Source organism: Euprymna scolopes, chromosome 2, assembly GCF_053919585.1.
Source record: "Euprymna scolopes isolate OS-2025 chromosome 2, ASM5391958v1, whole genome shotgun sequence".
Classification (NCBI taxonomy): domain Eukaryota; kingdom Metazoa; phylum Mollusca; class Cephalopoda; order Sepiida; family Sepiolidae; genus Euprymna; species Euprymna scolopes.
In genome coordinates, this window is record NC_136483.1 from 63,154,681 (window position 1) to 63,177,660 (window position 22,980).

The window sequence follows — 22,980 nt, forward strand, 5'->3', positions numbered from 1 at the left end:
AGTTACACCATAATGTGAATCAGCAGTTACACCATAATGTGAATCAGCAGTTACACCATAATGTGAATCAGCAGTTACACCATAATGTGAATCAGCAGTTACACCATAATGTGAATCAGCAGTTACACCATAATGTGAATCAGCAGTTACACCATAATGTGAATCAGCAGTTACACCATAATGTGAATCAGCAGTTACACCATAATGTGAATCAGCAGTTACACCATAATGTGAATCAGCAGTTACACCATAATGTGAATCAGCAGTTACACCATAATGTGAATCAGCAGTTACACCATAATGTGAATCAGCAGTTACACCATAATGTGAATCAGCAGTTACACCATAATGTGAATCAGCAGTTACACCATAATGTGAATCAGCAGTTACACCATAATGTGAATCAGCAGTTACACCATAATGTGAATCAGCAGTTACACCATAATGTGAATCAGCAGTTACACCATAATGTGAATCAGCAGTTACACCATAATGTGAATCAGCAGTTACACCATAATGTGAATCAGCAGTTACACCATAATGTGAATCAGCAGTTACACCATAATGTGAATCAGCAGTTACACCATAATGTGAATCAGCAGTTACACCATAATGTGAATCAGCAGTTACACCATAATGTGAATCAGCAGTTACACCATAATGTGAATCAGCAGTTACACCATAATGTGAATCAGCAGTTACACCATAATGTGAATCAGCAGTTACACCATAATGTGAATCAGCAGTTACACCATAATGTGAATCAGCAGTTACACCATAATGTGAATCAGCAGTTACACCATAATGTGAATCAGCAGTTACACCATAATGTGAATCAGCAGTTACACCATAATGTGAATCAGCAGTTACACCATAATGTGAATCAGCAGTTACACCATAATGTGAATCAGCAGTTACACCATAATGTGAATCAGCAGTTACACCATAATGTGAATCAGCAGTTACACCATAATGTGAATCAGCAGTTACACCATAATGTGAATCAGCAGTTACACCATAATGTGAATCAGCAGTTACACCATAATGTGAATCAGCAGTTACACCATAATGTGAATCAGCAGTTACACCATAATGTGAATCAGCAGTTACACCATAATGTGAATCAGCAGTTACACCATAATGTGAATCAGCAGTTACACCATAATGTGAATCAGCAGTTACACCATAATGTGAATCAGCAGTTACACCATAATGTGAATCAGCAGTTACACCATAATGTGAATCAGCAGTTACACCATAATGTGAATCAGCAGTTACACCATAATGTGAATCAGCAGTTACACCATAATGTGAATCAGCAGTTACACCATAATGTGAATCAGCAGTTACACCATAATGTGAATCAGCAGTTACACCATAATGTGAATCAGCAGTTACACCATAATGTGAATCAGCAGTTACACCATAATGTGAATCAGCAGTTACACCATAATGTGAATCAGCAGTTACACCATAATGTGAATCAGCAGTTACACCATAATGTGAATCAGCAGTTACACCATAATGTGAATCAGCAGTTACACCATAATGTGAATCAGCAGTTACACCATAATGTGAATCAGCAGTTACACCATAATGTGAATCAGCAGTTACACCATAATGTGAATCAGCAGTTACACCATAATGTGAATCAGCAGTTACACCATAATGTGAATCAGCAGTTACACCATAATGTGAATCAGCAGTTACACCATAATGTGAATCAGCAGTTACACCATAATGTGAATCAGCAGTTACACCATAATGTGAATCAGCAGTTACACCATAATGTGAATCAGCAGTTACACCATAATGTGAATCAGCAGTTACACCATAATGTGAATCAGCAGTTACACCATAATGTGAATCAGCAGTTACACCATAATGTGAATCAGCAGTTACACCATAATGTGAAAGCCCGAGTAAACTTTGATGGATCTCTGTCCGATCCAATTTCAGTTGTAAACGGTGTGAAACAAGGTGATATATTTGCTCCTACATTATTTTCCGTATATTTTGCTGTGATGCTGGTGCATGCTTTTAACAATTGTGATGTTGGGGTGAAGTTTTAGTTTTGCACATCAGGTAAACTTTTTAACCTTAGATGTCTCAACGCAAGGTCGAAAACTTTTCAGAACCTTGTTCTTGGACTTTTATATGCAGGTGATGCAGATCTTGTTTCACATTCAGAAGTGGACACACATAATTATGGACGAGGCTTGTTATCAGAGGCTTGTAAAGCTTTTGGACTTACCATCAGCCTCAAGAAAACATGTTATGTATTCCCCTCCTATAGGAATGCCATATGTTGAACCAAACATCTTGGTTGATGGTAAGAAGTTAAATGTCACAAACAATTTTGTATATCTAGATAGTATGCTAAGTACGCTTGATGCTGAGATAAATCACAGAATAGCCAAAGCCAGATCTGCTTTTGGCAAACTGGAGAAACGCGTGTGGTCAGATCAGGGAACCACATCAAAAACAAGGCTAAGTGTTTCCGAAGCATGTGTTATCACTGCACTGCTATGTAGGTCAGACTTGGACAACATATAAAAGGCATCTCAAGTTATTGAAAAGGTTTCACCAAAGTTGTATTTGGAGAATACTTAATATTAACTGGAGGATTCTAATGCCTGATGCTGTAGTTTTTGAATGATCACATAGTCCTCGTATGAAAAAAAAAAAAAAAAAAAAAATTACAAAATTAGATGCACTGGTTAAAATGGAGGGCAAAAGACATCCTCAACAACTTTTATGGCAAGATAGATGGAGGTAGAAGTCCACAATATAAATCAAGAAAAAGGTTTAAGGATTCTCTGAAAAACAGCTTGAAAATACTTGAAATAGATGTACATAACTGGGAAGCCCAAACGAAAGATTAATCACTGTGGAGAAAAACCATCAGAGAAAGTTATAAGATTTTTGAAAGCAGCGTGTAGACCTTGCTGTCTTAAAACATGTTTTAAGAAAGTAGGACAAAAATATGTCAGAAATTTTAAGAACTGAAGTGCAATGTATGTGGCAGATTCCTTTTGTCAAAAGCTGGTTTGTTGTGAAATCATCGAATGAAAGACAGGAATGACAGTCTTATGAGGAGGCTTTTACAGCACATCTGGCAACACTAAGTTGTCATATTTGTGGTCTAATCTGCAAATCTGAAAGTGGCCTAACATGACATTCGAGGATTCACAATATTATCATGCGATCACCTTTACAAGAAAGTTTATATATCATGTGTATTTATTTAAATGCTGCCCACATCAGCATTATGTGGCACAAGGCCGGAAAGTGGGAACCCCGCAGGCTCCCCTAAAGGAGGGTGTACTTTCATGTAGGTCTAAAGCTGGATTAAAAAGTCACCTACGTGCACACAGATGTACAACACTTAACTGAAGGGATGGCAAATTTCTGTTAAGAAGTTGCAATCATCATATATATATATATATATATATATATATATATATATACCACCTTTTTTTGTAATTTTATGTTCCAAATCTCAGCGATTATTGTTCAGAATTTAACAAATGAGAGCTTGTTAGAAAGCTAATGACCTGAATTGTTTAGTGGGCTATATGACATTTGCCCTTAAGGTTGCACATTAAGGGGATCATCCAGAGCCTTTTTTTGGTGCTTTTTAATCATAGTCATTTGTTTTCCTAGTTTTGCATATGAATTACAAAATATCTGATATTTCCCCAAAATCTCTGACCTTGATGGAGGGGAGACTAAAACTTGCTGCTATGGTTTCAAATGGTCTGTAATAACAGCAAGGGGGAGACTTGATTCCAAATATTTCTCCTATGTTATATCTCCCCCTCTTTAGTCTTCATACATGAAGTAAATTTCAGTGTATAAGGATTATTTGATACTGGAGAAATTCCTAATCATATCCAATTTCCAAAAGAGGGGGGGGAGATATAACATGTTAGTAATATTTGGAATCAAGTCTTCCCTTGCTGTTATTTTAGATCATTTGAAATCATAGCAAGTTTTAGACTCCTCTCCATCAAGGTCAGAGGTTTTGGAAATATATATATATATATATATATATATATATATATATATATATGTTGGTTTCCAAATATTAATGTTTATTATATCCCTCCACTCCTACATTTCTTTAGATTGTGATAGTATCTCCTCTATATTATTTGACATAAATTAAGAATGTAACTACATTCAAAAAGCAAAACAAAATACACGCACAGGCGCACACACAAATGAATAACAACAAAAACTTAGATATTTACGTAAGTGCTTACGTCAGAATATGTTTCCTTTTCTCAGTAGACTGAATGACATGACTGCTGATAAAATTGTTCGGTCAACAAACGGTAAACTTAAAAAAACAAACAAAAAAAAAACCTTATATAAAGATAAGACGTAAGAATGACCACTTTTACATACACAGCAACTGTATACACAATATGGCAGTTGCATATACAGTGGTTGTTATCTTTCAAGCTTCGTTATTTATTTATTTTTTTTTTAATATTAACTTGAGTGGAATCCTAAAAATAACCTGTATTATTTCAAAACAACTTATTTCATAAAAACAATCATATTTGACCTTTTTTTTCTTTTGACTGCAAACAGCTGTAATATTAAGAAAAAAACTCAAACTTTCGTGTTTGTTAAGCATAATGAAAGACATTTTTAAAATGATATTTTGTTTATCTTCTGACTAATGCATTATGGACTTTTTTTTTTAATTTATTTTTTTTTTACTTGGGCTTCCAAGAAAGATAACATCTGGCCAGAGATAGGTTACTTTAGCAGTCAATTTCTTAAAGCCGTCCAACACATGCCAACATGTAAAATGGACATTAAAAGAAATTTGATGATAACGAAAAAAAAAAAAACATTGAAAGTTCTTTTAACACACTTTAACATGCTAGGATCAAAGTGTAGTGTCTTCCCTTTCCTACTATATCTGTTTTTGTTAGTATTATTCTATCTTTGCATTTTGCTAGTTTCACGTCCGTGCGTATCAAACTTTGACATAATCGTATTCAGGAAATCAAATACAGAATTATCTCTTTATAATAAAAAAAGAATCCCATTACTATACTAGTTGATCCTATGCAGCATTGCCGGGAATTTTTTTATTTTCATTTTTATAGCTTTTTTTTTTTTTTTTAAATTTTATATTTTAGTTATTTTTCTTTTAATCAAGATTTTTGAAAGTTAATTTTAATTATTGTATTGTTTGGTCATGTATTAATCAAATCGCATTGTTATAAAACAAATTTTGTTACGGTATGAATGTTTTAGTCTTCGTAAAAATATATCTGATTTAAAAATATATCTGATTTAAAAATATGAACGCACTAATTTGCATAGGAGATGAGTGACTGTTAAGAAGTACGGATTTTGAAGGACATAAGTCTAGTTTTGGCAGCTGATAGAACACATCAAAGTTAAGATGAGGGTGCAAATTACAATGGCAGTGAAAAGGAGTGCTGTAAATTTTATTTAGATTATAAGCTATTTCGGCAAGAAAGTAAAGTTTCTAATGATTCAAGAGTCGGTCTTTCTGAGAATTGGAGTCGTCATATTATGGGGAAGTGTTAATTACAATTTGAGTGTTAAACCGTGTAGGAAGGGCTAGCAGTGTCTGGCCGTGTAGGAAGGGCTAGCAGTGTCTGGCCGTGTAGGAAGGGCTAGCAGTGTCTGGCCGTGTAGGAAGGGCTAGCAGTGTCTGGCCGTGTAGGAAGGGCTAGCAGTGTCTGGCCGTGTAGGAAGGGCTAGCAGTGTCTGGCCGTGTAGAAAGGGCTAGCAGTGTCTGGCCGTGTAGGAAGGGCTAGCAGTGTCTGGCCGTGTAGGAAGGGCTAGCAGTGTCTGGCCGTGTAGGAAGGGCTAGCAGTGTCTGGCCGTGTAGGAAGGGCTAGCAGTGTCTGGCCGTGTAGGAAGGGCTAGCAGTGTCTGGCCGTGTAGGAAGGGCTAGCAGTGTCTGGCCGTGCATGAAGGGCTAGCAGTGTCTGGCCGTGCATGAAGGGCTAGCAGTGTCTGGCCGTGCATGAAGGGCTAGCAGTGTCTGGCCGTGCATGAAGGGCTAGCAGTGTCTGGGCGTGCATGAAGGGCTAGCAGTGTCTGGGCGTGTAGCAAGGGCTAGCAGTGTCTGGGCGTGTAGCAAGGGCTAGCAGTGTCTGGCCGTGTAGCAAGGGCTAGCAGTGTCTGGCCGTGTAGCAAGGGCTAGCAGTGTCTGGCCGTGTAGCAAGGGCTAGCAGTGTCTGGCCGTGTAGCAAGGGCTAGCAGTGTCTGGGCGTGTAGCAAGGGCTAGCAGTGTCTGGGCGTGTAGCAAGGGCTAGCAGTGTCTGGGCGTGTAGCAAGGGCTAGCAGTGTCTGGGCGTGCATGAAGGGCTAGCAGTGTCTGGGCGTGCATGAAGGGCTAGCAGTGTCTGGGCGTGCATGAAGGGCTAGCAGTGTCTGGGCGTGCATGAAGGGCTAGCAGTGTCTGGGCGTGCATGAAGGGCTAGCAGTGTCTGGCCGTGTTGCAAGGGCTAGCAGTGTCTGGGCGTGCATGAAGGGCTAGCAGTGTCTGGCCGTGTAGCAAGGGCTAGCAGTGTCTGGCCGTGTAGCAAGGGCTAGCAGTGTCTGGCCGTGTAGCAAGGGCTAGCAGTGTCTGGGCGTGTAGCAAGGGCTAGCAGTGTCTGGGCGTGCATGAAGGGCTAGCAGTGTCTGGGCGTGCATGAAGGGCTAGCTGTGAAAAGAAGTACTGTCAGTTTTTATTTAGATTACATGGATGTAAATTGCTTCCCAAATTGTCAATCTTTTCAAGATTTGCAAGAATTTCAAAGCAAGTTCAAATGACTTTCCATTCAGCAGTTTCAATACTTAAAATTCTTTTCAAATCTCAAAGGATTATGAAGTAATTCATTTTCTTTTTTCTTTAAATATCAACAAAAGATTAAAACAACTGATTTGTTTATGAATACACCATAATGCATTCTGGTGGCTTTAATTTCGTAATTAAATTGTTTTTAAAATAGAATTTTTTTTATATTATACAATTGCACTTTTGATTTTGGTAATTAATAATCAAAACAAAAAAAATGTAAGTCTTGTAGAGGTGAGAAACACACATGCAGAGTTGTTTTATTACTATTGTATTATTTATTACAATTACCGATTCCGATTCTTCATGAATCTCTAAATGTTTAACTATATAGCAGTATTTTTCTCTGATGACTATAAAACCATGCATGTAAAATGTGCAAATATTTTCCTTAACATAAAATATAATTAAGCGAAACAATCTATCGATTTTAGCTTCACTGGTGGTTAAAAATCAAATTTTATCATTTTTACCAACAATGGAAGATTTAGCTTTAAACAAAATCAAATAAAAAAGACAATTTAAAGAATCGTTTTGGCATCGGAAAATATGTTCCAATTTTTCCGATTCCCAATTCTGATTAATCGTCCCAACACTACCATAAAACTAGAAAATTCCCATTTGTGGTGTCTGTTTACCTGGGAATACAATTATAAATGATTTAAATGAAGGGTATAGGGTTCAAGACCGAGAGAAATGAGTACACAAAGGATTCTTTATTCTTGGGCAATGTTTGATGTGCGTTTTGAATTTAAAGAAAAACAAACTTGTTTCTTTTCAATCAAAATTAGAATGATGACTTATTCATCCATTTATTTATTGCAAACTATCATCCTCATCTTCTAGCGGATAAGGATGATAGTCTGCAATAAGTAAATGGATACTCATCTCAATAATGAATTCCAATTAATTAAATAATAATGATGACGTATTTGAGTTTGCATAACGTATGTCATGGTTGAAAATAACTGTTAGAATCCTTAAAAGATCTCTTGGTTAAAGTCTCTGAAATAGTGGGAGGATGTCTGTCATCTGATAGGATGCTCCATCTCTCGCAAAAACCAAAAAAGATTAAAAAAAAAAAAAAATAGTTACTATCTATACTCCTATAAATTCGTTTTTCTTTTGTGTGTATTGATATTCATATTAAAAACCCTTTTTTCTATATATTTAAAAACAAAATACAATTTTCTTATATATGGGTTGTGGAATTGCATTCATTATCAATAGATCTAGCTAATTTGCATATTCTTTTAAACATTCATTTTAATTAATTCCCTATTAGTTGCTTCGGTTTTCTAATGGGATAATCATCTTTAGTTAATTATTACGTGTAATTATATTCATGCAAATATTCTACATGATTTATACTTGCATATTTGCTTAAAAAGTTTATAGTAAACACAATTGTTTCCATATATATTTATGTATACGTATATATTTTTGTTTAACAAATTTTGCCTACCAAACTCCTAGAGTTTTTGGTCTACAGACATGAAACTTCATATATAAGGTATTTAAATCCATGCAAAACTTTATATTTGGGTTTTATCCCGGAAAAATCGGTGTGAAAATAAAAAAAAAAATAAAATTTGCCAGGTGAAGGTCGAATGCCAGCATTACGAATGCATAACGTAGTAGCTATTGGTTCATGTTTTAATTTTTAGCCTTGCAGTAAATATGTTTTCATAGCCCAGTCATTGATGGCAGAAGCAAAATAAATCGTGAGCTGAACGTTTTGGTTTCGATTCTCGGTGGTGGCACATGAGTTTTTTTTAATTTTTTAATACTTTTTAAATCATTACTATATATTGCATCCAATCTATCTATCTATCTCTATAAAAGTGAACATGTCTGTCTGTCTTTTCTCTATGGTAGACTATTATACAGAAAGGCATTATTTTACACATTCACACTTTTTAATACATACATATGCACATAACCTTATGAATAGTACATAGGGCCCGAGCAAAGCCGGGCAGAACTGCTAGTAACTGTATAGTTTATCCTTGCATATATGCTCACTTTTTAAATAAAGAATGTTAGATTTTGGATTAAAACGTTTTCCATTACTATATTCTATGATATAAAAATAAATCTTTGTTAACTAAGGATAATAATAAATACTTCACGAGATTAACTTGCAGTGATCATGCAGAGTAAATGATAAATATGTTTCTCAAAGCTTGCTAATACAACTCCTCTCAATGAGCAGAAATCCAAACTTGACCTCAATTCAATAAATGAAACCCTACACTGGAATAGACTGAGATGGTTTAGCCGCATCCAATACATGGCAGTCAACAAGTGGCTAAGAAGAATCATTAACTTTGATGTCCTTTGGAGCCTGTCCAAAAGGCCGACCTAGGAAAATGTGGAGTGATAACATCTAGCAGGACCTGAAACATGTTAACAGAAGCATTCGTAATGGATTGAATCAAGTAGAGAGAAGCCACTCGATTAAGTTGACAATCCAAATGCCCAACCCCTGGACGGGGGTGGGTGGGTGGGGGATGACAAGTGACGATAAACATGCAATAGTAGTATCCTGGGAAGATTCCATATTTTCGTTGTTTCTTTTTATTTTACTTTATGAATGACTACTTTATCTATTATAGAAAAACGTGTCTGATTGGCTAAAAATTGGAAACTACACAAGATACATTTACAAACCTTTCATCACTAAATTCAGTGACTTTGATCTAGTTATAAAAAAAATACTATAGTAATAATTCTGTTTGGGGGTCACAAGAGACCAAATTAGTTTGCACAAAAGAGGGTAAAAAATAACTTTTTTATTCTTGCTGATAATTGTTTAAAAAATAACATTGAAACTAGGTTAGATAGCTGGTCAACTTTCTTTTCCGTTCTTACATTCTTTCTTTTTCTATTATATTGAACCAGTTGCCAGAGAGGAAAGTAATCAGAGAGAGAGGGGGAGTTTTAAAGAAAAATGTTGCATACACTTTTTAACTTCTATTTTCCTCCTGCAATGATAGGTAATCCTGTTAGTATAAATATATAGCTTATGTCCTTATCCAGGAGAGGCAATCCTCCTTGATCAAATTGTTATTGTTTCAGGTGTTCTGTAATATTTTAAAAGTTTTTTTGCTTCGACTCTCTGTTTATCTTTTTCTGACAGGAGCAAGGTCGTAGAAAAATGTGTTTGCTGTTTGTAGAGAGAGAAAGAAAGAAAGAGAGGAAACCAGCTAATGCAAAACACTTATCAAACTCTTTTTTTTCTTGCACTCTCTAGCCAATAAGATAAAGATTAATATATTTACATTTCGTCTCATGTCACCAAAAAAGTAAATGGAGGTAGAAATATAAGTAATGCAGAAATTAATGATCCGCAAAGTAAATTTAATTATTACATTACATTACGGTAGAATATGATCATCATATATTTATATGAACTTGTTTATTAATGTTTGGTAGGTTAAAAAAAAAAAAAAAAAATGGCATCTATACGAAAGTAGGAGGAAGGAAAATAATACTTAGATTATTGAAAACCATATCCTGTTAAATTATTTTTCCAGTGTTGATTGGTAGGGTAAAGGTATATATGAAATAAGGAGTAAAAAAAACCTTCCACTTTATTTATATATAAAAAATCAAATATTGATCAAGATTAAATAGGAAAAATTAGTCTATCAAAAGTAACATTTCAATGATTAAGGCTTATTGCCAGTTTGGAGACCATTTTGATACTCTTATTGAACTCAGATGAATCCATCAAGTAAAATCCATAGAACAAATGAAGACAGCCGTCTACTTAATGCAACATTCATCCTGGGTGGGTTGAGCCAGTTTCCTTTGAAGGAGGAAGTTTTTACGGAATTAAATTTGCAAACAATCCCCAGTCGCATGTAATTTTGATCTTAGTTTTTTTGCATTTATAAAATTTTTTGCAGGGAGGTGTTACCATCCTCCCACATACAGCATCTGGTATTCCCAAATGGCCACCGATCTGGTACTGACTAGGCGCAACATTACTTAACATCGGAGATTTAAGAACAACAGGTGTATGAATGTGACTATGCTATATGAAGACAAACTGACCCAAGTTTGATGAGTTTAATCTTGAAATAAATGAACTTGCTGTTATTGATGACAGTAATCTTGCAAATAAATATCGTTTGCATGCTATATATTTTTTTTTTCCAAAGGAAAACTTTTGGTTTTCTAAAGAGCAGCATGAATGAAAGACACTGAGTTAAATTTGTGGTTGTTCATCCGTATGCGAAATGGTCTGTCAAAATATAGTTAAGTTTTTCTTTTTTTGAAAAAAATGAATAAAAATGAAAATTTAGTATATTATTTATTTATATATGTTCCTTGAATTATATAAAAAAATATATGCACAAATGTGTTATCATCACTTGCATTTGTGCAATGCACCAATATGTTGGCCATTACAAACTTAGACCATTATCATTGAAATTAAAATGAAATCTTGATATTTTTTTTTTTTGTAGTCTTAAAATGGTTAGCCATATTTTTTTATGCTTTTGCTTGATTTTATTTAACACTTGAAACTTTCCAATTAATCTTTTGAAAAACTTTTTCATTGATGTCAGATATTTTAAATAGTTTGTATAATTAGGCCTCATTTGTTTATTCATGTATATTTGATTGAATAAAACCGACATTCTGTGCCTATTTGATCTGTTCATCATCATTTCTAAAATTTTAAAGTTTTTATATAATAAATTAAAAAAATAAGGAGTAAAGTTACATAGAAAATTTATTATGTTATCAGGTCAATAAGAATGAAAGTAAGAGGGGAAAAAGAAGAGAAACCTCTTTAGGTTATGGCATTTCAAGGCTAAATGCTTCTTATAAGGAGAGGAGAAAAGCCAGCATTATACAAAGATAAGGGTAAAAAGACAACACTGGTTTAAAAACATTTAGATCAGAAATTTAAAAAATTTCAGAGGATGATAATAATGGAGAGCAAGAAAAGAAAAATCAAAAGGGAGAAAAAGGGAAAGAAAATAAAGAGGGACTAGAAAAAATATAGTAAATAGAAGATAGAGAAATATATATAAGGGAAATAAAAAAAGAGAAAGTTTAAGCAAGGTCAAAAAAAAAAAAAAAAAAAAAAAATTTATATGTAGTCCTTGGAAAATTAACCTGAGAAAAATGACCAAGAACATTTTTTTTTTGCACTTAAATTTTTTTCCTCTTTCTTTTCCTTTAATTTCCTACATTTGTTTGTCTATTCTCTATTTACTATATATTTTTTTCTAGTTCCTCTTTTTCTTCATCCTTTTTCTAGATTTTGAGAGCACTTAAATGCCTACTAGACACTATCTTCAAGTGTCTAAGGTCTTTCTGTACAGGGGTTTGTCAGGACAACCTGGCATGAGGATACTTTTCTCTACAAGTAAATCCTGGTCAAATATTCAAAATAACATAGTATTCACAGCCCAAATAAGATCTTATAATGACTAACCCGCACTGGCTTATGAGGAATGGTGCACCTCTAATTGCAGTAATAGTACAAAACTGTATACACTATAGACAGACTAGATGAATTCTTGTCTGGAATCTAGTAAGATCTAGAGACCACAAGAAAGATCTACTCTAACATATTTAAATGGTCAATTGGGGAGAGGAAAATTATGTTCACAACTAACTTAGTGTAAAGAACTTTCATGGAACATTTGAATATGTATTAACTTCTTTACTAAATCAGCATTTGAGAGGTAAATGAGAACTTTAATAGAATATTCGTATATCTAGGTATCTCATATAGAGATCAAGTGTTAGTCCCAGGAGGGGGTGGGTCCTTGATTTTTGAGAACTTTGAAGTAAAATGAATAAAATAAAAAGATATAGACAGCATTAAATGTATTACATTGAATAAGATAGATATTTTGTATCTATTTCACCTGTGATCATTATTTTCTGTATTCTGTACTAATATTTTTTATTTTTTCATTTTTAGTTTGCTAACAAAAAAGATAGTCAGGAAGAAATATTTGCAACATACAAAGAAAGATAGTTTAACCCCACAACAAAAATCATTGTTTGCTGATATTATCGTGAAGCTGCTTTTCGAATTCAATGTTGGTACTGAGGTAAGTTACTCAAATGGATTTATTTTAAAAAAATTTTGTCATTATAATACTAAGACCATTTTAGTTTTTAATGGTTAATTTAAAATGCTAATTATTATGAACAGTTAGACAATTAATTTACCCTATAGACAATATCTTTTGGCAAAATAGTTAACACCTTTGATTCTGACATTTGCCTACTGTGTAATTCTATACATTATAAAATTAAAAATGGCTGAATACGTTATTTATCTATCAGTTTATAACGGAAACTTTTTTTTTTTAACAACATAAAAAAGCAATTATTTTCATTAATATATTTTTTACTTTAATAGCTTGGTTGTACTCTTTTCATCTGTATGCAAATGTTTAAAATGGTCAGAGGAAGGGCAAATAACATTAATAGAGGGTGAATAATAAAGAGAAGTAATAGGAGTTGAATAATATAAATAAAAATAATTAGAAGTAAGACGAAGGATAAAAAAAATGAATGATTATCATGAAATATATCTACCTTTACTTGGAAATAAATGAGGTTATAAAGTGAGCTTTATGGTTATAGTCTTCCCTAATTTTCTGTGGAGCGCTACCAGAAACGGTAACAAGGCCAATCAATTCCTTCACTTTTTTTTTGTTATTAAGTATTTGTATTTTGAAGCAATTTATTGAAATAAAATAGAAAAAAGGATATTATTGAAAAGTATACGCTTAAAATTAACAAAATTATACAGATAAAAATAACACAATTAGTCTTAATTTGCACTTTTAATAACAAAATTATTTTATTTGAAATTTTAGAAGAAACGTTTATGAAAGTATAGAAATAAAAATTTTTTCATTTGAAATTTTATAAGAAATATGTTAGAAAATTATTGAAATCCAAATAAAAAAAAAAATCAAATATCATTAAAAAAAAAAAGTATCAAATACATAATACTGAATAACAAAAAAAAAAAAGCAAAGGAACTAATTTGCCTTGTCACCACTTCTGGTAGTGCTTTGCATAAAATTAGGGAATATGTTAGCTGACTATAACCAGCTTTATTTTTTCACAAGTTATCAAAAGCTATCATTCATTCTTTATGATGTCATCCATTTTTAAGTAAATTCTTGTAAAACAAAATGTCAAAGTTAAAAAAAATTTCTTTTTCTCTTCCCTTCATTTTCTCTTAACCTTCACTCTCTCCCTCTTTCTTCTATATTTATTTGTATAATTCCATTGCTTTCAGCACTTTTATCATTTCCCCATGATTCACATCATTGAAACTTTCTATCACCATGTATAAATGAAAAGTGTGCATGGTGGCAAACAGTATTTTAATAGTAAATATACTAATACTGACTCTGAGCCACTGGCGGTCAAGTAATTTTTTAAATTGACTAATTTTCTCATTTGTTTTCTTTTTCGTCTGGGCCTCCATTTTCCCTTTGCTTATGTGCCCACAAAATTATGCTTTTAATCTATTTTTATAGTTATTTTTTAGTTTATTTCCTTCTTCCTCATTGTCTCCTAACATTTGTAACTTTATTGCCAAAAGTCTAGAAAAATAAAACTAAGTTCATCTTTTCTAAAATCTGAAATTTAATATAGTCAGCAAACTAGCTCATCCAGTGGTTTTCTCTGTGCACCAAGGCCAACAGAGTATAGGCCATTGTTGAGAAAGCTGTTAACTAAGGTATGTTTCTTGTCCTTTGAATTTCCAGGAGGTTCACCCTTGTCTTTCAGGTGAAGTAAGTTTATTGCTTATTGCTTGACAAGGAAATGCCGACATGACTGCCCAGGCAATTGTTAAAATGGATGAGAACTCCAATATGGAGAAAGTATATATGGGTAGCAAAGCTGTTGAAGCTGTCAAGAAGTTTTAACCTCAGTGATATCATTGGAACACAAGGTGGAATAAGTGCTTGTATGATTTTAAGTAGTTAGGAGTGGATGGAGAAATTCGCTCATTACTAACAAACAAAACTTTAGCATTATTGACTAAGGAAAAGGTCTATTAGCCATTTGTATGCAGTGTGATCTATAGAAGTAAAACCTAGCCAGTAATGGTTGAGGAAATGGAGAGAAATGATATCAAAATGATACAATAGATGTGTAATGTTAGTCTTAAGGACAGGCTTAGGTCCAATGACCTTAGAGGATGATGAAATCCAGACAGTGTGTGTGCAGAAGATAAAACATTAATGGTAAGGTCACTTTGAAAGAATAGATGGAAGTTCTTGAGTTAATAGATGTAGAACGGTTGAAGTTGCATAAAATAACTGGATAAGTGGTTTGTGTGTTTTAACTCATTTAAAAACAATGTTCATTGTCAGTTATTCTTTCTTAAAGAATTTAAAAAAAATTCTTTTCCTTTCCATAATTAATCCGTGGATTGTAAAACAAACCCAATAAAAGTTATTATTTTACTTAACTGAATAAGTGGTTTGTGTGTTTTAACAGATTTAAAAGCATGGTCATTGTCGGTCATTCTTTTTTTAAAGAATTTATTTTTAAAAAATATTCTTTTCCTTTCCATAATTAAAACTTATGTTTTCTAAATAATAACAATAATAAAATGAATACTTAATTTTTGTAAGTTGTTTGACAAACGTTTTGTTCACAGATTTTTTTCATGCGTATCACGACGCACAAAAATTCTGTGGTCGTCACTATTTCTATCGATTCATGCAAAGTTTTATCCAATTCTTTTCAAATTTTAGGACAAAAGAAATTAATATATTCGCTATTAAATAGCGTTTGAACCGAGTTTTTATCTTTATTCACCTTTGTACTACAAAGCGTCAACTTTGAGATATTCTGACTTTTGACTGGAAAGACGTACATGTGTTCAAATTCCATAGCAAAGACAATTCTTTTGCTTGGTTAGCTAAAACAACTAGAAATATAGTCGACGGGTACAACTTCTGCTTTAAGTATTTATGTGACCCCCCCCCCCCTGCTTATTTGCAAAAAGTCATCTATCGCCAACGAGCATGCTATGCTGATATGTTTTGTCATTAATAGTCTGATTTAAATAGAATATACAAATCACAACAAAAATATTAAAATACCATTTTTAAGTAAATTTTATTGTGAATCCAGTTATATAAGTTTTATTTTGATGGATGTAGGAGATATGTACTTATTACTAATTTAAAAACTATGAATGTCAAATTAAGTAGCAGTCTGTGCCTTGTCCAGTGCTGAATGTTATTGCGTCTAGTATTGCTAATAGTAATGTTGTGAAAGGCAAATACTATACTGGCTACATATGAAAAAGTTAACAAAAATAGAAAAAGCGCTGAGTTTGGGTTATGGAAGAAAAAAGGATTGTATCAGAATGAAAGCTTTGGTTATTGTCTCAGTGGGATTATGTATTTGAGAGAGTATGTCCAACCGTAAAAAAAAAAAAAAAGAATTTTAGAACAGGGACAAAATGTATGTATTGTGGGCTAGAAACAAGTTTTAGTAACTGTAAGTGAGGAATGCAAAAGTTGTGCAAAGGAAGAGTTTACTTATGATTCTATATTGGTGCTACCAGATCAGGCTGTCTGAAGATATTGGCTTCCTGAGACAAAATGCACCTAACATTGATGCTTTTTGTTTTTTACTTCCTTTTGCATAACTTAATTAGGTTCAACCCACCTTTTCTCTCCTTTTCCTTCTTCCCATTTCCCCATTCTCTATCTCGACCACAGCTTGGCTGGTTTCCTAACTTAAAATGTACCAATACTGTAACTCTTTTCCCTCTCCCATTGCAAAACTCATGTTTTGCAGGGCAAGGAACAAAAACGATAAAATCCACTATAAAACAACTAAACCAAACACTACAAAATAGCAATTGAAGATACAAAGAGCTTGAAGAATAAAAACCTACAAAATAACTGAATGCAACACAAGTTTATTATTTTGTTATTGGTATCTTTCGAGATGAGTAATTTGTATATTTATTAATTTGTGAACTGTTATCTTCATCTTGATAGTTGTTGTTTCACCACGTTTCGGCCAACTATTTCTCTGGCCTTCTTCAGCTGGTTAACCACAACAGGATAGGAATGCTGAGTCTCTTAACGGTATCCTCAGTAATTACTGCCTTCCATAGTTGTTGTCAGCTCACCATGTTTTGGCCTTCGGGGCCCATGGAGCAGTGGATAGAGGCATCCAGGTGAGCATTGTCTGAAGATAGTGGTTTCAATCTTACCCAAAGCCAGCCAGAGGATTAGTTGGTGAAACAACAACTATGGAAGGCAGTAATTACTGAGGATACAGTTAAGACTCGGCATTCCTATTCCGTCGCGGTTAACCACCTGATGAAGACCAGAGGAATAGTCGGCCGAAACGTTGTGAAACAACAACTATTAAGATGAGGATAACAGTCCGCAAATAAATAAATAAATAAATATTGCTGAGTTTTCCAAGATTCTTGGTAATCTCAATCATTTTCTTATGTATACTTCACATTTTACTCACATCAATGAGATGTGTGTGTGTGTGTGTGTGTGTGTGTGTGTGTGTGTGTGTAGAAATAAAAGTATATACATTTGCAATGGCCACATTATTTGAGGATACAGGTCAAACTGCATAAATTAACATTTGTACTTTTTATGGAAATCACTCTAGACAAAGCATGAAGCCACTTGATGTAAAGAGTAAAAAAATACTACTTTTAGATCAAAAACTTGCCAACAATAAGTGTTAGATAGAATAGTTTCTGACTCAGAAAGCAGTAATTCTTCCCTCTTTGTCAGGAGAGTAGAAAGTGGATCTTGAGTTTACTTTCGGCAACCTTGTAATTCTTGCTTCCCTTATGTTGTTTAGTCCTCACATTCCATGAACAATATTTCTGTCAAAGAGGGAAGAATTGCTGTTTTGTGGGTAAGTTTTGACCTTAGTAGTAGTTTTAAAAAAAAATTTTTTTTTTTCAAGTTCCTTACATCAAGTGACCTCATGCTTTGTCTGGAGTAATTTACATAAAAAAAACCGATTACTCATGGAATATAATGACTGTTATGAGGGAATTTTCATTATAAAAATGAATAGAATATTAAAATATTCTATTTAGAACGTTTTTGGAACAATTTGGAATCAAGAAAATTCTGTGTTATGACATTCTATAGAACGTTTTCGGAACAATCTTGAATAATCAAGAAGATTCCATGCAGGAACCTATATAAGGACACTGCACTAGCAGCTGTGTCAGTTGCTGATTTGCTGTTAAGAACTCTGGTAATGTTTCTAGAATGAAAATCCAGCCGAAAGAAACTCCTGAAAGGGCAACAATCACATCATTTGAAGAAATTGGAATTTCAGTAAATACAAAGATTTCTGCATATTTTCTCACCAACCAAAGAACTATATTTTAATATTTTTATTACTAGATTTATGCATACATAAAATATTTGATTTGAAGTTAGTAGTTCTTATCTCCCTTTTACCACTAACGCGATAGATCATATAATTGTTTTCAAAGCTAGTAGTAGTACTAAGTGTGTTTATTTGTAAATATTATTTGTATGCTTTTGTTTTATGTTAAAATAAATATTTCTTTATTTTAACTTAGGATCTTATTAGTTTTTCATTTAATTTGTTGCGCGTTCATATCCCCTGACAGACACGTAACAGAACTAAAAAAAAACAAAATAAGGGAAGCGAGAGTTACAAGGCTGCTGAAAGTAGACCCAAGACCCACTTTCTTCTCTCGCAGGTAACTTAATCTTCTGTTAAACATATCTTCACTCCTTATCACTTAATGTATATCTCTGTATTGTAACACAGGGTGAATGGAGTAAATTCCGCCATTACTACACAGCAGAGTCCCTACTTGTATTTTTTATGAAGAAGAGATACTACTCTAAAAAATTAGGCCTATGAACACCTACCATCTTGTATGACACATTATGTGTTAGTCAATAAGTGTAATATAATTACACATTATTGAAAATTCTTCCTGATATTGTCATTATTCTTTTATATACTAACTTGTGTCTATGGTGTTTCCCACAAACCGCATTGATATATCCTTCAAACACAAGTTTTATTTTATAAATGTTTATTTCTTAATATGTTCTTACATGTATGTTTTCATTTTCCTTAAGATTTATTTCTATTATTTATGGTATTTATTTCAGAAACCCACAAATCAAAATGCAAATGAGCTCGGAACCTCACCAGCTGTTCCAGAAGAGACATCCGATATATCGGTGGATGGCAGCAAAGGTAAATCTCCCACCGGAATATCTGAGAATCCTCAAAACACACGATCAGCACCTATGCCGGTGTCATGTCCAAAAACAAAGAATGAAATTTCACAGGATACTTGTGTTGCAAAGAACAAAAAATTGGAAAAAAAGGAAGAGAAGATGGATGTTGAGAAAGGTGAAAATCAAGTTGTTAAATCGGGAAAGAAAAAATCTGGACTATCTGAGAATGAAAAGAAGCCAACAAGTAAAGAGACCAACAACAAAAAGAAATTATTTTTTTCCTTGCAGCCGACAAGACGCGTGCTGGCACGACAGATTTTGATTAATAATTTTCGGGATAAAGTTAAGAATAGTCCGAGTAAGATCATCTCTAATGAGCCCAGCCCTCTTACCAATAATAACACGCACTCTGATACGGCAACTTCTGAACAGCCACTTCCTAATCTTTCTGAAAAGCCTACTGATGAGGAATTTAAGAAAGAAGCTCAAAATGAACCTGTGTCTGTCAACAGTGATGGCCTGCCGAGAGCAGAAAAACAGCAGACGACTGCCCTGAAACGGCTGTCCGCATTTGAAGTGCTGCAGTCGGTTCTCGAGGACAGCAATGATGGTAGTGTGTTGAGTAAAAGTGATTCTGCAGATGAAGATCAGAGTTCAGTGGCCCGCTCATCACCTGTTTGTGATAGTCCAGGTAATAAAGTGAACAGTCTTATTTCATTGGAAGACATCTCTGATTCAACACCGACCCAACGACCACGTCGATCCACAAAACGATTGTTAGTATCAGATAATGACAGTACCATGGATGGCTTTACACCGCCATCAAAGGTAAAACGGATAATTACTAGTGATTCTGATAGTAAAAACAGTCCCATCCGTATGCGGTTATTCCGTAATCGTATCGTAGACTATTCTCTTCATGCACCAAATGCAACTAAAAACTACTTGTCTGACTCCAACTCAGAAATCCAAAGTCCAGTTAAGTTAGTGAGTTTGCCAGGATTGTCGTCTAGTGACACCAGTCCGATACCGTTAAAAATTAAAAAGTCATCTTTGAAAAAAAACAAGGCCTTGAATCATTCAAACTCTACTAATGAGATTAAAGAGAGAAAAACTGTAAAGCCGTTTCGAATCTCGATTTCTAAAAAAGAGATCCTGAGAGCATCGGACTCTGAGTCGGATGCCGAGCATTCCCCTGTGATCAAACGAAAGAAGACTAAACCCAAACCTAAACGCATCAAAAAGAAGACTAGCAAACATAAAGCACGCAACAATCATGCAGCATCATCTTCCTCTTCCTGTGATACGGACGATCTGAAGCTGTCGCAAATCAAGTCCATGAACCAAGTTAAGCGGGATGAAAGCTCTGATAGTGACAGTGATCTATTAATAAACTATGCGAGTAACCGATTCAAAGAAAAAAACAATTTTAAAATTCCTGCTGCCCAAAAGATCCCACGGGCTGTGGATGGAACACCACCTAAAGTAAGAATCATTCATGAAAAATCTGCTATGGACTCTGACAGTGATTTTAATCCAAAGAAACCTAAGTCTTCCCAATCCAATGCTAACGTAGGGAAAGTGCTTATAATTCGTGAAAATGCAGTCAATTCAGAGAATGATTGTACCGCATCAAAGAATATCTGTGATAATGCCCCGTCAAGTAATACCGAGAAAACACCTCAGAAAAATAGTTCTAAAAAATCCAAATCCAAATCTGCTGCTCAAATTCTCAACAGTGATTCGGACGACAGTGATCTTGGGCTAAGAATAGTTTTATCAAACTCTTCAGATTCTGAAGACATGCCCTTAGCGAGAAAGCGGAATGAGTCTGAGATCTCTTTACCGTCTTTAACCCAATCTACAAGTACATCTGCAAGTGATGATGCACAAAAAATCACTGTTGGAAATAAAACTTACTCACCAAAAGTGTCTTCGGACAATTTCCATGTGTTTGGTGGTGACATGTTGACAAAAGATCAGTTGATCGAACAGACTATGGGTTACATTAAAAGAATCCAACAAACTGGATCTTCACATTGGAAAGATAGACAAGAGTCAACCGCCAACTCATCCTCGCACGTTGATGTTGAGGACTCTAGCGAGGAATCTGATAATGAATCTTTGCAAACAAATAGGAGAAATAATTCCGTCTATTCAGAAGATGAACTTTATAGGAAAAACTTAGAGAATAAACGGCTTGTGGTCCGATTGGAACGAATCCAGGCCGATGCGTCGCTTCTCATCAATCCGAATCCACCCAGTGAAAACTTCGATATTATGGCTTTCAATTCTCAAACAGTAAGTAAGAGAAATGTTGTTTCAATTCACAAACAGTAAGAGAAGTTTTTCAATTTACAAAACAGTGTATAAGAGGACTGTTGTTTCAATTCTAAAACAGGAGGAGGAATGTTATTTCAATTTTATAAGAAATGTTGTTTCAATTCTAAAATAGTAAGTAGAATGTTTTTTTTTTCAATTCTAAAACAGTAAGAAGGATGTTGTTTTATTTTCAAATTGATTAACTATTTTAACATTTGATTGGCCACAAACTTAATTTTCAGATGCTATTAAAATTCAGTTTTTCCATTTTATTAAAAAAAACAGTTTGTAATTCATTAAAAAAAATAATTTTTTATTCTAAATTTTTGATTGTATGTGCTGAATGCATCAAAGGAAGTTATCATAAAAATTTTTTGCTTAAGGACTTTAGTCTTCACGGTCGCTATTTAGATCGAGTTGCAATTCAAGCCATCCGTTGACAACTGAATCTCCTACCCTTACCGTCCATTGTTCTTCAACATCATTTCAGATCATTTTGACATACAGCTCAGTGACATTAGGGAGAGTTCATCCATGAAACCATTTTCCCTCTTTTTCTATCTGGTTGGTGCAAACATGCTAGTATGCTTTTCAAGACCTTATTAATCACAATCAAATGCGACCTTGCAAAATTATTAGGCCTACAAGTAGTTGTTTTTTTGACTATGGGATTAACTAGCTGTATCATGTGACTGAGCTCAGGATTGGCAAAAGTTGGCTGCATAAATCAGCCAAGGTGATAACCGTTACAAGTGACACGAAAAATCTGAAGAAGTCTGAAAAGTACAATAACTGAAGTTCTGGATATGACCTTAGACGTCCTGTGGTGAAGCTCCATTTGGGGGTTGTGGAGAATGTGGAGTTGCCCCTTAGTTACTATTACTTCCAGGTTCCAGGTCCACTTTAGACTAAAGTGCTATCAGACTATTTGAAGAGACTGGCTTCCTTACCAAAAATGCATCAAACATGGATATTGTTGTTTTCTTATCTTTTTGCAAAACTCAATCATGTTCTGCAAAGTCAAAAACAAAAACATTTTTCTTCTGCAAAACAATCAAACCAAACATATCAAATACAATTTTTGGAGATATAAAGAACTTGAAGCATAAAAACTTTTCCCCAAATTACTGGATGTAGCATTAAATAACCCGACAAGGGTTGATATGCCGTTAAACAAAAACAACTAACCAACTAATGCTAGTGTGTGAGACAACCAATAAAAGCTGAAAAGTGAACATAACAACAGATGGGTTTAACGTGTCAGTGCTAGGTGTGTAATGCGTTTTATTCTTATGCGGTGAGTTAATACTGTTTCACACAAGTTGTCTTATGGCTTTATTTATCTGCTATGAATAGTGGTGCCCGTAGATATGCTAATTGAATATTGTTTGGGGGTTACACGTCAGAAGTTGATCTGTATATGTTTGATGTAGTATTGAAAAGTGAGGAGAGCTGCCAGAAACCTGTAAATCATAAATAGATCTTTTATAAAGATTCTATTTAACTTATGGATTGGATACTGACAAGTAATATTGCTGTGGGTTTGTGTGAATCTGTGGAGAGTGT

The 22,980-nt window shown here is 34.1% G+C and overlaps 1 protein-coding gene across 5 annotated transcripts in view; it reads left to right on the top strand.

The window, feature by feature from the left end:
• Window positions 1-22,980, top strand: part of LOC145291599 (uncharacterized) — an 84,035-nt gene that overhangs the window by 17,872 nt on the left and 43,183 nt on the right. For all 5 annotated transcript variants that reach the window (XM_080137683.1, XM_080137695.1, XM_080137678.1 and 2 more), the window contains exons 2-3: window positions 12,798-12,930; window positions 19,021-21,393. In XM_080137683.1, coding sequence (XP_079993809.1) covers window positions 12,798-12,930; window positions 19,021-21,393 — 2,506 coding nt within the window. The remainder of the gene's footprint in view (window positions 1-12,797; window positions 12,931-19,020; window positions 21,394-22,980) is intronic.